The 14042-nt window shown below is 34.5% G+C and overlaps 1 protein-coding gene across 1 annotated transcript; it reads right to left on the bottom strand.

The window, feature by feature from the left end:
* Positions 1 to 13321: 13321 nt before the first annotated feature.
* Positions 13322 to 13576, bottom strand: RB195_020735 (uncharacterized protein; the record flags this gene model as incomplete). Its single annotated transcript, XM_064189168.1, has 1 exon — positions 13322 to 13576. The coding sequence occupies one exon, from the start codon at positions 13574 to 13576 to the stop codon at positions 13322 to 13324; it is 255 nt and encodes an 84-aa protein (XP_064045049.1).
* Positions 13577 to 14042: the final 466 nt, after the last annotated feature.

The following is a 14042-nucleotide window of genomic DNA, read 5'->3' as shown; positions in this document are numbered from 1 at the left end:
GACAAAAAGGAAATGCTGGTTGAACCTGTGTGATGATTTCGGGGACCAATTCTCGCAGATTCTGAGAGGCAAATACTACAAAGATAAAATAGATAAAATCCTCATAATAGTAGTTTTGATTAATTCATTTTAATATTTTATTTTACATATGTTAGATTATTGTATATGTTGATTAATTTTAATTTTATTAATAACTAATTTATTTTAATATTTATATTTATATTTTATTTTAATATTTGTTTTATATACATAATATTATTGTATATACTGGCCAATTTTAGTTTTATTAATTTGTTTAATTTTTGTACTATACAAATTATATTATTATTTTATATTATGTATTATATTACATTACATTATACTATATTATTTTATATAAATTTATTTGGAATTATTTAAAAAATCTGTGGACATATACATACACATATCTTGCCTGAAATTGACCAAACGATTAAATCGATACATCGATCCGTACCAAGTGGAGAAATTCGTTGCAGGAAGCTCTAGAAGACTTCCAGCGAATATTATCCAAGAGTTTGATGGCTGTTAAGCACGAATTTGCAATTTTTAAGCGATGGCTTGGGTGCTTCATGGAATAACGTCATAGCTGTGTGTGGATTTCAGTAAAATTACTTCAAATTGAAAAAAAAATTATTCACAAGAATCTAATGAATTCAGAGTTAGGGAGAGAAAAAAAACAACAACATTGAGGTAACGAGAACGACTTTATGTTCACCTGTGAGAAATCATTTAAGCTGAAAGTACACCTACACCAGAGTGGAAAAAGAACTCTTCGTTTGTAAGGATCTATTTATTTTTTTAGGAAAAATTATGACATCATCGTTGACGTTCTGATTATGTTATGTGAATGTAACGCTCCAACGCGCGTAAATTTTTCAGGAAATCAGATGCTCTCTGAACCACTCAACCCGAAGCGTTGATTTTGAGGCGATGGCAATTTTTTTTTCGGATCAAAGAGCATTAAGTTAAGAACCGCTTTTGTTTAAGCTCTACTAAACGTTTACGGTAATCGGCAAGAAAGCAGCTGCGATGTTGACGGAAATCCTGAAAATGAAAATTCGTAACGAAAAACTGAAAATACCACAGTTTCCCGAATAGCCGAGGGGTACATTTACGATTTTTTGGCTACGTAAGTCGTTTGTCATCAAAGAATATTATCGAGGCAAACTAAAGTGACGTTAAATGCTGGTTTGCACTAAAGCTATTCAGTTCTTTTTCTATTTTTTTTCCTCAAACTAAACGGCCAATTTGAAGATTTTGGATTTTTACGACAATTTTCCCGACGAGAAAACGATCGACTAGACAGTATAAGAAGAGAGACCATAAGGGAAGCCTACGATCCTTTGAAAAAAAGCTTCAGTCACATGGGTGAAGAGAAAAGAAGATCCGAGAAAAAAATAAATAAATAATTTAAAATAAATAAATAATTAAATAATGGATGTCGTGAATAATGTCGATCACATGGGAGTAACAGAGCAGGTCCGGTAACGAAAAATTTAATAAACTTTCCATGACGTGTTGAACTGGAAAAGTTCGTCAGCACCTAGCAAATGATGAACAGACATAGGTTTTTTTTTCCGCTTAAGCACTTTCTGTTGTTCAGTGACGTAACGAACGTGTGAGATCTCATTTGCCGAGTAATGTGAAGAAAAATGATGGAAACAGTCTGGTGCGGTAAAAAAACCGGCTAAAAATTTACACGATTTACAAAAGGAACATGATTCTGGGAGTTTTTTCGTTCACCCGCCTAACTTAGCATCACAAAAAAATAGAGCCATGAATAAAAATAAAATAAACCGAGCTATAAAAAAGAGGAATTAAATTAAATCATTAATTACTATGTAAAAAGAATTAAAATAATAAAAATTTCGTTAACAATTAATAGTAGCAAATGTGTGATCTCAGTTGCTGAGTAATGTGAAGAAAAATGATGGAAACAGTTCGGATTGGTAAAGAACCAGCTAAAAAATTATTTTACCGAAAGAACAGGATTCAGGAATATTTTTCTCTTAACCGCTTTATTTAGCACTACAAAAAAAAGTTATGAATAAAAAATAGAAGCAAACTACGCTGTAATGAAGAAGAATTATATTGAATTGCTATATAAGAAGAATTAAAATAATAAAAATAACATTAGGAATTAATTGAGTATTCTCGCCTCTTCACCTGGATACTCTTTGAGAATTCATCATCTTCGGAATTTGTTGTTTTTCCTCTAAACTTTTTCACTCAGTACGTACCTCTTAAACAACACAAAATAATTTTCAAAATACATAATATTTTTCAAAAAAAAAAGTACTCACTCACTCTGATTCTTTGATCTTTGTAAGGAGGTGCGAAATTTTACCGTAGTCAAGAATTTTAATGGGAAAAATTTATAAAAAAAATAAAAAAAGGAAAATCAAAATACATTTAATTTAATTTAATTTAATAATTTAATTTCATTCAATTTAAAATTAACAGCAACAAGAAAAACGCTTTCGCTGATATTTTACTACTTTCTATTATTATTACTTTCGATTACTTCATATCTACATAGTACTTTTTCCAATATACCTCATCCTGAACACATTTCTCTAAGTGTGATGAGAGATTACTTGATTTCATAGAGAAAATAATCTGCAAACGTGGCATTGGAAAAGTATGCACAGACAAGAAGTGAAGAAGTGTTCATTTTCTGATTTTCTGACTTGTAACACTTCCAGAATTCAAGAATTGAAAATCAAAAATCCATAACAGTCTATTCTAGACATTACAGGAGTCAAGATTTGCAAAATTCAAAAATATGCAAAGATACACGTTCAAAATTAGTGTAAAGGTCGTGGAAGTGAAGATAGCACTGAAAGGAAGGTTTAAAGACATATTTTGTACTGCAACCAACATCAGATTCAGGAAAAAAACGCCATGCAGAGCAGGAAAAGATGACATCAAGTCAGTTTTTCAACCACATGCTAATCGGTTCTCTTTTACCTTTCGCCTATGGCTTCAAATTTTTCGTTTAAAAAAAACTACGGTAAAAATGTATGTGGAAAGCAGAGAGGGCTAATCCTTAGGGTTTGAAACTGCTTAATTTTCGCAATTACAATTTTATTTATTGAAAACACCTGTGCCATAATACAAAACAAGAAAAAACAATTGACACAAACCCGTCGATTCTGCAAAACGCCCCCCAACCCCATTTAAAAATTCATCAGAATGAAAAAGTGAAGAGGACAGAGCTGCTATTACTCTTTTTTTCCTGCAAATCCATTGTTTTCGTGTGGTGCACACAGAGTGAATGGAGTTCACGCATGTGCCCCCTCCTCTCCCCCATCCAGAAACAACACAACAAAAACAATTGTAGTAGAAACTTGTTTTCGATTGCGAGGAGGGGAAGGGTGACGGGAGGATTGTGACCAGTAAATCCCTAAAGGGGCCAACACATACTGCTCGGATGATGGGGAATCTTCATTGCCAACAAAAATACAACTAGCAACCTTAGGCTGAGAAAAATAAACCTTAAAACTTGGGCAAATTTCTAGTGAATTCTGTTCCATATTGTTTTTTTTTGTTTTATGGTACACATGTAGGTGTTTTTAAATAGATAAATAAAAAATATAAATATATAATAATAGTTTTTAAACAAGTAAATAAACAAATAAATCTTACTATTCTTCAAGTATCCAACTTTCTCACAAAAAATTCTCCATCTCTATCCATCCATCCATCCATCCAAACTTGGGCAAAATTCTAGTGAGTTTTGTTCCATATTGTTTTTTTTTGCTTTATGATACACCTGCAAGTGCTTTTAAATAGGTAAATAAATAAATAAATAAATAAAAAGTCAAGTAAATTAACAAATAATACTGTTATAACCTGTAGCTGTTTTTAAATAAATTAATAAATAATATAAATGTATAATAATAGTTTTTAAACAAATTAATAAATAATATAAATGTATAATAATAGTTTTTGAACAAATAAATAAATAAATACTACCATTCTTCAAGCATCCAACTTTCTCACAATAATAAAATTCTCCATCTCCATCCATCCATCCAATTCTTATCCATAAAACACAAATGCTATGCAAGCTGTGAATTATATAGAGCAATCTATGAAAGAAAATTATATTTTAGTTGATTTTTTTTATTTCCTATGGATAAGAGAAGATCTAACATGTGGAACATATTAATTTCCCTTCGATTTTCATGGAACGGTCCAAGGAAAACACCTGGAAAAGAACAAAAATGCAAACGAATGATTAAATGGGCCCGGCGGCCGAGAACGATTAGCTCGGAAATTAATGTAAACATGACAAGTGCAATGCACTAAGGAATTTCATTTCAATTCACTGAATTTCCGCGAAATCATTTCTCAGTTCTCGTTTTCTTTCTGGATGGCGTGATAACCCGAAAATGTTCTCATCAAAACCCGGACGAAAACTGGTTTCTTTTCACATTACACGGTTAATATCCATTATTTTTAAACTTTTCATAGATATATATTGCAACGTTTAAAAGGGGGAAAACAGGAAAATTTATGGGAATTTTACAAGAAAACCAGTAGAACTACCAGGAATCAAGAAAGAATTACCAGGAAAATATTCAAAAGGCAAGGAAAAATCGATTAAAAAAACATTTAAATCATCAAAGTTCACTCGATTCAATCGATTCTTCACTCATTTTTAAAATCCATTGAGTAAATTTAATTAATTAATAAAATTAATTTAAAAGCCTAGCTATACTCTCCTCTATGTTGAAGTAAATTTTCTCAATACCTCCAGAACAGGATCCATAAATCTTACTTTTCGTAGAATTTAAGTCGTACGCTGGACTTCACTGCACTCCTGGGATTTTTTGAGGGCTACGAACGAGTAAGTTCTCTATGAATCCATGCTTAGAGAATTTTACGGAGTGTCAGAAATTTTTCGTTTAAGCTCCACGATCTTTTGACCCATCATTTCCAGGAATATTTTATCACCAAAATCAGGAATGAGTTGGACACGGATAGAGTCACGTCAGAGGCGATGGCACTGGAAAATTTTCCTCCGTCAGTCGTATTCATGGAACGTGACGTCACCAAAAACACCTACACTAAAGTTGGAGAACCCTCATAATTAACACCATAATTAATTATTAATTATCATAATTAAAAAAAAAGTTCTCGGTTCCTTACCCAGGAAAAGAGAATCTCAATACCAATTGTGTAGAAGAAATCATAGAAGATAGATTCAGGAACAAATAAAAAATTTTACTCTGTCTGGATTTTCCTAGGATTTTCTGAAAACATTTGCACACATACTTTTGTGCCGAATTCTCAAAGAAGTGGACGCGAGAACAATTAGCAAATTTATACAACTTAACTATGAAAAAATAAAAATAGAATGATAAAAAAATAAAATTAAAAAATAAAATAAATTAATAATAATAATAATAATAATAATAATAATAACAGATAAAAATTTAAAAATCACACACTAACATAAATTATCGAATAGCGAGAAAAAATCGAATGAAATATTCTCCAATCTCTTTCGCTATTCAGTTAAAATCGCGTGTGAAAAGTGCGAAAGCTATGACTCTAAAAATATCTTTTGTCTGTTTTTTTTTCTCCTCGGGAAAAGAAGAACAGAAGAAATCCTGTAATCAAGATTAGTTTGCTTAGGAAACTACATTTCATATGGGGAGGGAGAGAAACTTTAGCAAAAACTTATATATGTACCTTAATAAACGTATCTGAAAACAAATCCTTTTAGGATTAAATTTAAAATCCCTTAGTATCTTTTAGTATCAAAATAAATTGAAATCATTTAAAATCCACTAAACTAGACCTACATGGAAAAATTTGATTCTATCAAACATGGACCTTGAAATTAAAATATACAACGATGTGAATAAGTGAGAGAAATGCAAGGAGAATTTTCCAGAACATTCCCCGTGAAGTTCATTAGATCTCACAAAACAGCAGCTATCGTTCAGATGTTCAAAATGATAAGGTGAAAGAATGCAAATAATTCATTTACATTTTTCTCTGTCAAGCCAGCAACTGTTCAACCTAATTTTTCTAGGAGTTTGCTAGGAAAATTCCTCAAAACGACCTTCCAGACCCCTCAAATTATTGCATGTTGAATAACTTTAAAGTGGCGTTTTTTTTTCTCGACGTTTGCGAGGAATTCCGAACCAGACCAGCACACGCAAATGCAAGATAAGAACACGTCTATTTAGTAAATTTATTAGGGATTTTGTGGAATTTTGCAAATTTCTTCGAATCCGTCTCAACCTTATGAGATAATCTCACGAATCTCCTTCTAAATATTTGGTAGATACTCTCAAAAAATGATTTCTCAGCCAGGAATTGCTATTTTTCCTAAGCAAAGCAAATCACCGCAGAGAATTTTCTCGATTCAATGCCCGGAAGCCGAACTCTACCATTCTTCTTCTCCATTCGACCGAATTCTTGGGTCCAACATGATTCAGCCAATTTTTTTAGATTTTGTGGCGCTAATTCCAAATTAATTTAGTTCATACCAAAAAAGAAAACTAATACATAAAATATAAATTTAAATATTTTCTAAATATCGAATATTCGAACACACTTACAGCAAAATGACTGCAAGAAAACACAGACGAAGTCTTCCATCAATGAAATTTTTTCTAGAAAAAAAAAGAACGGAATAAAACGAATGCTCTTCTTCTCAGGAAAAAAAATCAGGAGATAAAACGAAAAAAGGAAAATTTGTTTAAAAGAGAAACAGTTTCAATTCTACTCTAAAAATTTACCGGAAGTGCTTCCACTTTAAATTTGCATGGATAACTGAAAACAAGCAAAGCGGGCACCGGAAGAAATGTGATGTCCGGTTTTAGTCGGACATTATGACCGGTATAAAATATAAAATATAGAAGTCATAAAGATGGAATGACATGGCATATGCAAAATAAAAAATGAGAAAAAAAAAGATTATGAAGAAAGATTTATGGCAAACACAATCGTGATGTGCTATTCAAAGGTTGGCATGGCTTGACGTTACGATAGCTTGGACATACTTGTGCATTTGCAGAAGAAACAAATGAATGACATCCAGTGAAAAAGTTGCAGGGTAAATGTCAGGATAAATCTAATTATATGTGAAAAAATGTACGGGAAATGTTTCTTTTCCCTTGAATCTGTCAAATTAACTTTAGAGAGATGAGAAATGAAAGTACAGTCGTCCATGTCGTGTCGAGTCCTCCTTAACAGCACTAGAGAATAAGATTGAATGACAGAATTTTTTTTCCGCGCTGGAGAAAATGGCTTCCGACTACAGTATATAATACAGTATATAAAGAGTATAGACTGCAAGTGATGGGTTCTGAAGTTCTGGAATGTTCTGGAACGTTTTGATCTTGGATGTGATCCGATAGAGGTATTCCGATAGAGGACAAACTAGCGTTGAGGTGCTTGCACAGATACAAGTGAATGACATCTAGTGAAAAAGTTTTATATAATACAGTATATAAAGATTATAGACCGCAAGTGACGGGTCCTGAAGTTCTGGAACGTTCCGGAACGTTCCGGAACGTCTTGATCTTAGAGATGATCTGATAGAGGTGATCGAGGATAATAATCATTGAATCGGGTGAAACATGTGTTAGACCGAGGAATAGCAAGCACATATCGCCGTGTTTTCCGCCGCGGAACTCAAAAATGCTTGGAATTTATTTACCCCTGGATTTCTTCTCACTGCTACACGATATCGAATAGTAGTCATTAGCATTAGTATCAGAAATTCACCTCACTTCATCCTTATCCAAGGAAGTAAATGAATGAAAGAACGGTAAATTTCTAAAGCCAGCGAAAAAAAAAACTGTTTCATAATCACGTTGTTTTCCAGAGGGAAAGGACGTTGTTTTCCAAAGAGGGAGAGCAAAAAGGGAGACAAAATCCTATTTTTGGACGAACCGCAGACACATTTGAAACGAAGCAAATTTGAAAAACAACAAATTGTGACAAATAGTCGCAAATTGCATTGCGTGGGTTGAGAGTAGAGCAACGCACCGAACGAAGGGAAGGAGCTGCTTTCCATCCCTGGCCTCATCCAGTCCAGAAACCTGACGGACGGTGCGAAGGAAGGATGATTCTCCTGATAAATCGAGAATTCCCCTTAAAGGCAGCACACCACGAATCTGAGGGGGCGATTAGGGGATTGGGTGTAGATTATGGAGAGGGGAGTGATTTCATCCATATCTTCCTAATTGCCGTAAAAAACGTTCCGGAAGATGCGCCATGTGCACAAGGCTAGCGCGCTCCAATCGAACTCCTTGTGGAAAATAGTGCGCCGGAGCGCTCGAAGCCATATCTTTCGGCCCGTTTTCTACGGCAATTAGGAAGAAATGGACGGAATCACCCTTCTTTCCATAATCTACGATCCCGTATACGAATACTCCACCGGGAATTTGTACCACTCCAGACTCGTGGGGTGATACCTTTAATAACCGAAGACATGAAAGAAAGAAGAAAGAATCCAGAAAGATTTAAAAGAATCCATTTATTCATCGGACTGACGTCAAAAATCAAATCTAATATCTGCCTGAGTTGCCTCCCTACTTCTCCTGGCTCGGATTAACGAGCGACTATTATGGATTCATTTCTCATTGATTGAATCGATCAGCGAAAAAAAAATCGTGAAGCGAGCAATGACATAGGGAAAAAAATCCGCGAAGATTTTCGCAAATCAAAAGGAATAACTCTGATCGAAGAAAAAGGTTAGCAAGAGTAAAATGAGGAAAATGGTCGAGAGGAACGGATGAAATAGGAAATCAATTTCAATCAAATCATTAATACAATCAAACTAAACAAGGTGGTGGAGAAAAGGCCACAATAATTTTCAGAATTCTTATAATTCATATAAATAATTTAAATGCTAATAAATAATTCAAATAATTATTTAAAGATTTTTTTTGGGATTTGTATCTAATGTACTTTCTCTCCTAACTTTAGTAGTAACTCGCGAAAAAAAAATGCACGAGGTTTTGATAGGGAAAATAATAAGGAAAAAAAGAATTTTGCGTTATCGTTAAAAATAGCTCCGCAATTTTTCTTTTTTCTCTGGGAAAATAGGAGCTCATGAAGTCATGGATTTCACTGTCAGAGAATAAATAATTGAACAACAAAGCTTGTAAAGCAGAAATCCTTGAAGTGGACAATATTCCAGAAAATTCCAAAAAAATATTGGAAAAGAAACAGAAAACGATGCGTGACTTGTCCTCGCACGTAATTTCGGGAAGTGACTAGTAGTGCATCGATCACTATAGATCATCGAGATATTGGACAGAGAGATCGAAAAGCCGTGCTCAACAAACTTTGGCTAAAGAATTTTTCTTTAATTTCCAATGACTCTTTAATTCTTGGAACTCTACGATACTTCCTTATAGTTTACTTACAGTACTGTAGATCAAAATAACATTTTTCGTGCAACATTTTCTGGATCTTCCCCTGCAGGATTACCTGAAATTATTGGATGACAGACTAGATGAAATCATCATTACGATGGCACCATTTGAGAAATTTGTAGAGTTCCAAATCTAATCCTTTTAAATAGTATAGCATTTCATTTTTTATTAGTTTTTATAGTAATATTTTAGTAAAAACATTAAATACGGAGCGCTATAAACTCTTTCCGACACAACCGATACGCAAACGCAGCACGAAATAAAAAGAACTTAAGGTACATGTACCCCATTTGTTTTCAATTTTCAATTTAAAAAATTATACTCAAAAAATAATTAAAAAGTAGTAAGAAATCTAATAGGGAAATGTCTTAGCAGAACCCAGCAACATTTTGCACAAAATATATATATATAAAATAATATCTGCACACCAAGAAGGGCTCCTAGTAGTCCAGAAATTTGTGAAAGGAACAAATTGATCGCAAGAAATTTTTCTTACAAAAAATTTTAGCGGAACGTTTTTGTCTCGAAAGGGGACGAAATAAAATTATTAAAAATTTTGAGGAAGTGTCTCCGGAAAAATTTCTGAAAATCGCAGCTGCACGTGTTCTGTGTTCCTATTTACCGCAAATTACTTGAGTCCACTAGTAAATATAATTATAAATAGTCCTATATGTATAAAAATAGTGTACATAAATCTACTAAACAGTTCAATTCACTGATTGAGGATAAATTAATGTGATTTTTGATCTGATTAAAGAATCCAATAAGGGAATTGAAATTTTAGCTTTTTATCAATTTCTAAAACTCGGGTAGGACATCCAAAATCACCTTCGTTATGGGGGCTTAAGAGTGATTGAAGCGGGGGGAATGAGGTCGAATTCCGGCGAATGGAAAAGTTCGTGTTGTGATTGATTGTAATTACGAAAATTAAATCTACATGAGAGGGACACCTTTAAAAAAAAGGTTCATCTAATTGATGCTGGAGGCAATAACATGAGTACAACACATAGTTTATATAGGACAGCATTTTGCGGGAAATAAGGAAAAAATGAGGAAAAATCCATAGCAACCACAAGAAAGCTAAAGAATACACAAACAAATTAGCTAAATTCAGAAATATTACTGGGAAAATTCACTAAAGATGTTGTTGGGAGCGTTCAGTTCCAGAAATGAATGGCTCCTTACGGTCAGAGTCCAGAAAAAAAAATTCCGGCGGATAGCGGTATCGACGTGAACTTATCCCTCATTTTTCCCCCGGAACATCTGTCAAAGTCAGCTCTCATTTATCACAGGCTCACTTAGCGAGCATATTTTCATTGAAACGATCCAGAGGTGGTGAGTGTTAAGTCATAGGTCTACGGTCACCCCTCTGATCTTTTCTCAGCGAAGTAATGGAGACTAAGGGAAAAAAGTAGTCGTTAGAGAGAAACGAGGAACGCAGTGAACTGTTAACGAGTCGATAAAGAACGATGAGCTTGAGATCATCCTGGATCTGGAGAGCACATCAAAGCTGTTCATGAACTGAAAAATCCTCAAAGTGTTTTCAACTGAGAAAATGCCCGAATTCCATTTTCACGGGCCGAAAAATGTGAAACAAATATTATTTAAAATGGTGAAATACTTTGAAAAACTGCTCACACAATTCGCAGAGTTGCTCGAACAAAAAAGATACGTAAAAAACGAAAAACAAACCAAAAATGCGAAATGAAACAAGGAAAAGTGTAAAAATTAGTTCAGGTTTTGTTGGTTTTAGGTCTTTTAGGGTTCGATTCCAGGATATTAGAAGGTTGAACATGCGCTTGCGGCCTTTTTATCTGTCTGTCTGGTAGGGAACGAGGGTAAGTCCGGCTAGCTGCGTTACCCTGGTTGTGACCTCCTAACATCCGCTGGAAGAAAGTGGTTTTTTGAAACAAAATCCAATTTGATAAACAAGGAAACAAAAATAAAATAAAATATTAATAAAAAAGATTAGTTTAAAAATGAATAAAGTAGATGATAGAATAAAACAGAGACTAAAACAAAAATTTTCCAAACATAACTGAGCTTGGGCAGCACTTTAAAAGTTTCGGGAAGACATGACAGCCATAAATCTACGTTCTTATTTCAATACGACTCAATAACTTTTCAATGCCACAAATTCAGAGTAAACTATGCATAATAGCCGCATATCTTTAACTTTGTGTTTATTTTCCCAACGATACAACTTATTCCAGGGCGATAGAACGAGTGCCGTCCGCAGTGCGTTCGCGATTGTGCGGATGGGGCAGCTTCTGCCATTTCTTTGAGTTATATTAGCTGGATCGAGGACGCTAAATAAACCACATAACAGGTGAGACAATAAAAAAAACACTGTGGAGCTGAGTTGGGAAATTGATTGCAGTTCCCCTCGCATTTGTGATGTACTCCTCTTTTCTTGGTTATCCGTTAAAAAATCCTAACAAACCTTGCAAAAACCCCAAATTTTAAATAAAAAAAAAAAAAAAAAAAAAAAATTTTTTTTTTTTTTTTTTTTTTTTTTTTTTTTTTTTTTTTTTTTTTTTTTTTTTTTTTTTTTTTTTTTTTTACACCCAACAAAAAAAAAATTTTTTTTTTTTTTTTTTTTTTTTTTTTATTTTTTAAAAATTTTTTTTTTTAACAAAACAGCGAATAGCAGAAGAACTGCACCAGGAAGTTTTATGCGAAAAGATAGTTACATCTCTAGAAAGAGACGATGCTCTTGTATTAAAAATGTCAAAGTATGGCATTTTCCTTGAAATTATTGAATTTGCTCATTCGAGTCGGAGGTAGGCTCTCATGCATTTCTTATGGACTCCATGAGAATCCTATAGTCGTATTTTTACCTATTCGAACAATTTAACTACGTAATTTCTATTCTTTTTTTTTGTCCGATGAGAAAATAATGATGTAAGTGAAAAAACAATATTCTATGAAAGAGCGGAGTTTTGTTTTGTATTACTTTAAGCAAACAAACAAATCATGTAGATTGATTAGATCGGGACACATCAGTGCAACGGGATGCGTTCTTTAAAAATTTCCCAGTTCTTTAAATTCATTTAAATTTGAAATTTAGTAAGTTGAGATGGGTTTACAACTTTTCCATATGAGTTTTCCATTAAAAGACGTTCAACATTTTAGGGAAAAGATTTTCAAGCTCTCGAAAACGCTGCAAAACCTCATGCAAATTTCCCCACATTATAATTCATAATTCATCCTGCTAAAAGGAATCCTTCATCATAAATGCTAGGAATTCGACGTTTTTGTCATCATGCAGTTGAAAAACCCCATCTTTAACTCAATAGTGTTCACTATTTGTTAAGAAGGTTCCTCATATTAAATACTATGGCTAAAACTTTCCTTATATCCAGAATACCGGGGATTACAAATAAGTTTTGTGGGTTTTTCTTTGTAACTTTGAAGGTTTATTCAGAGAAACCGGTAAAAATTTTTTTATTAAAAGTATTCTCCATCATTAGCTACGACTTTTCTCTATCATTCCGGCAGCATGCGGATTCCGCGTTGAGAAAATTCCTCGTCTTTTGAGGCAATCCAAGGATTGACACCAATTTTTGGCGTCTTCGTAAGAAGTGAAGTGCGGCTCCGCCAGGCTATCGGTAATCGACCGGAAGACGTTGAAGTCGGAAGAAGCATTGTCTGGTGAATACACCGGGTGGGAGAAGACATCCTAGAAGCGCTTCTAAAGTATCCTTGACGATTCTTGCAACATCTGCCGTTGTCGTGCTGAAAGATCACATTCTCATGTCTTTTGGCATATTGAGGCCATTATGCTTTAATTCTCGGCTCAGTTGCATGGATTGTGGTTGGAAAAGTTCACCAGTAAAGGTATCGTCAGGATGGAGATGCTTGTAGCAGATCATTGCGAGCTGGTCCAGCTAGATCCACAGCATTAGCTTCTTGCCATAAATATTCGGTTTGACCGTTAAAGTTGATGCATGGCTGGGCTGACATCGCGAAGTTGGTGTGGATCCATTTTTTGCTTCGGGTTGTCGGGTGTGGATCCATTTTTCGTCACCGCTCATGATTTGATGCAAAAACCACTTCCGCCTCTTGCCTTCGGAGCGGTGTTCGACGTCTCTTCGCTTGATTTCATACGCAGCCCAGTTTCCTTGTTTTTGCACCATACCCATACCCTTGAGACCGCTTGTCACTTAGAAGGTTACAGCGAGCTCCTCTTGAGTTTGTCAAGAATCTTTTTCTAATAACGCCTCCATGTCAGAGTCTTTAAAGGGGCATCACCCCACGAATCTGAGGGGGAGGTACGGATTTCAGGTGGATTCGTATTCGTATACGGGATCGTGGACCATGGAGAGGTGGGTGATTCCGTCCATTTCTTCCCAATTGCCGTAAAAAATGGCCCGGAAGAATAAAAATGCAGCGCGTACACAAGGCGGGCGCGCTCCAATCGAACTCGTTGTAGAAAATAGCGCTCCGGAACGATCGAAGCCGTATCTTCCGGGCCTTTTTTTACGGAAATTAGGAAGAAATAGACGGAATCACCCCCTTTCCATAATCTACAATCCGGTATACGGATACTCCACCTGATATCCGTACCGCCTCAGATTCTGGTTTCTAAATCAGCACCTCTAAAACCTC

Source organism: Necator americanus, chromosome II, assembly GCF_031761385.1.
Source record: "Necator americanus strain Aroian chromosome II, whole genome shotgun sequence".
NCBI lineage: Eukaryota > Metazoa > Nematoda > Chromadorea > Rhabditida > Ancylostomatidae > Necator > Necator americanus.
This window is presented reverse-complemented; position numbering and strand designations above follow the sequence as displayed.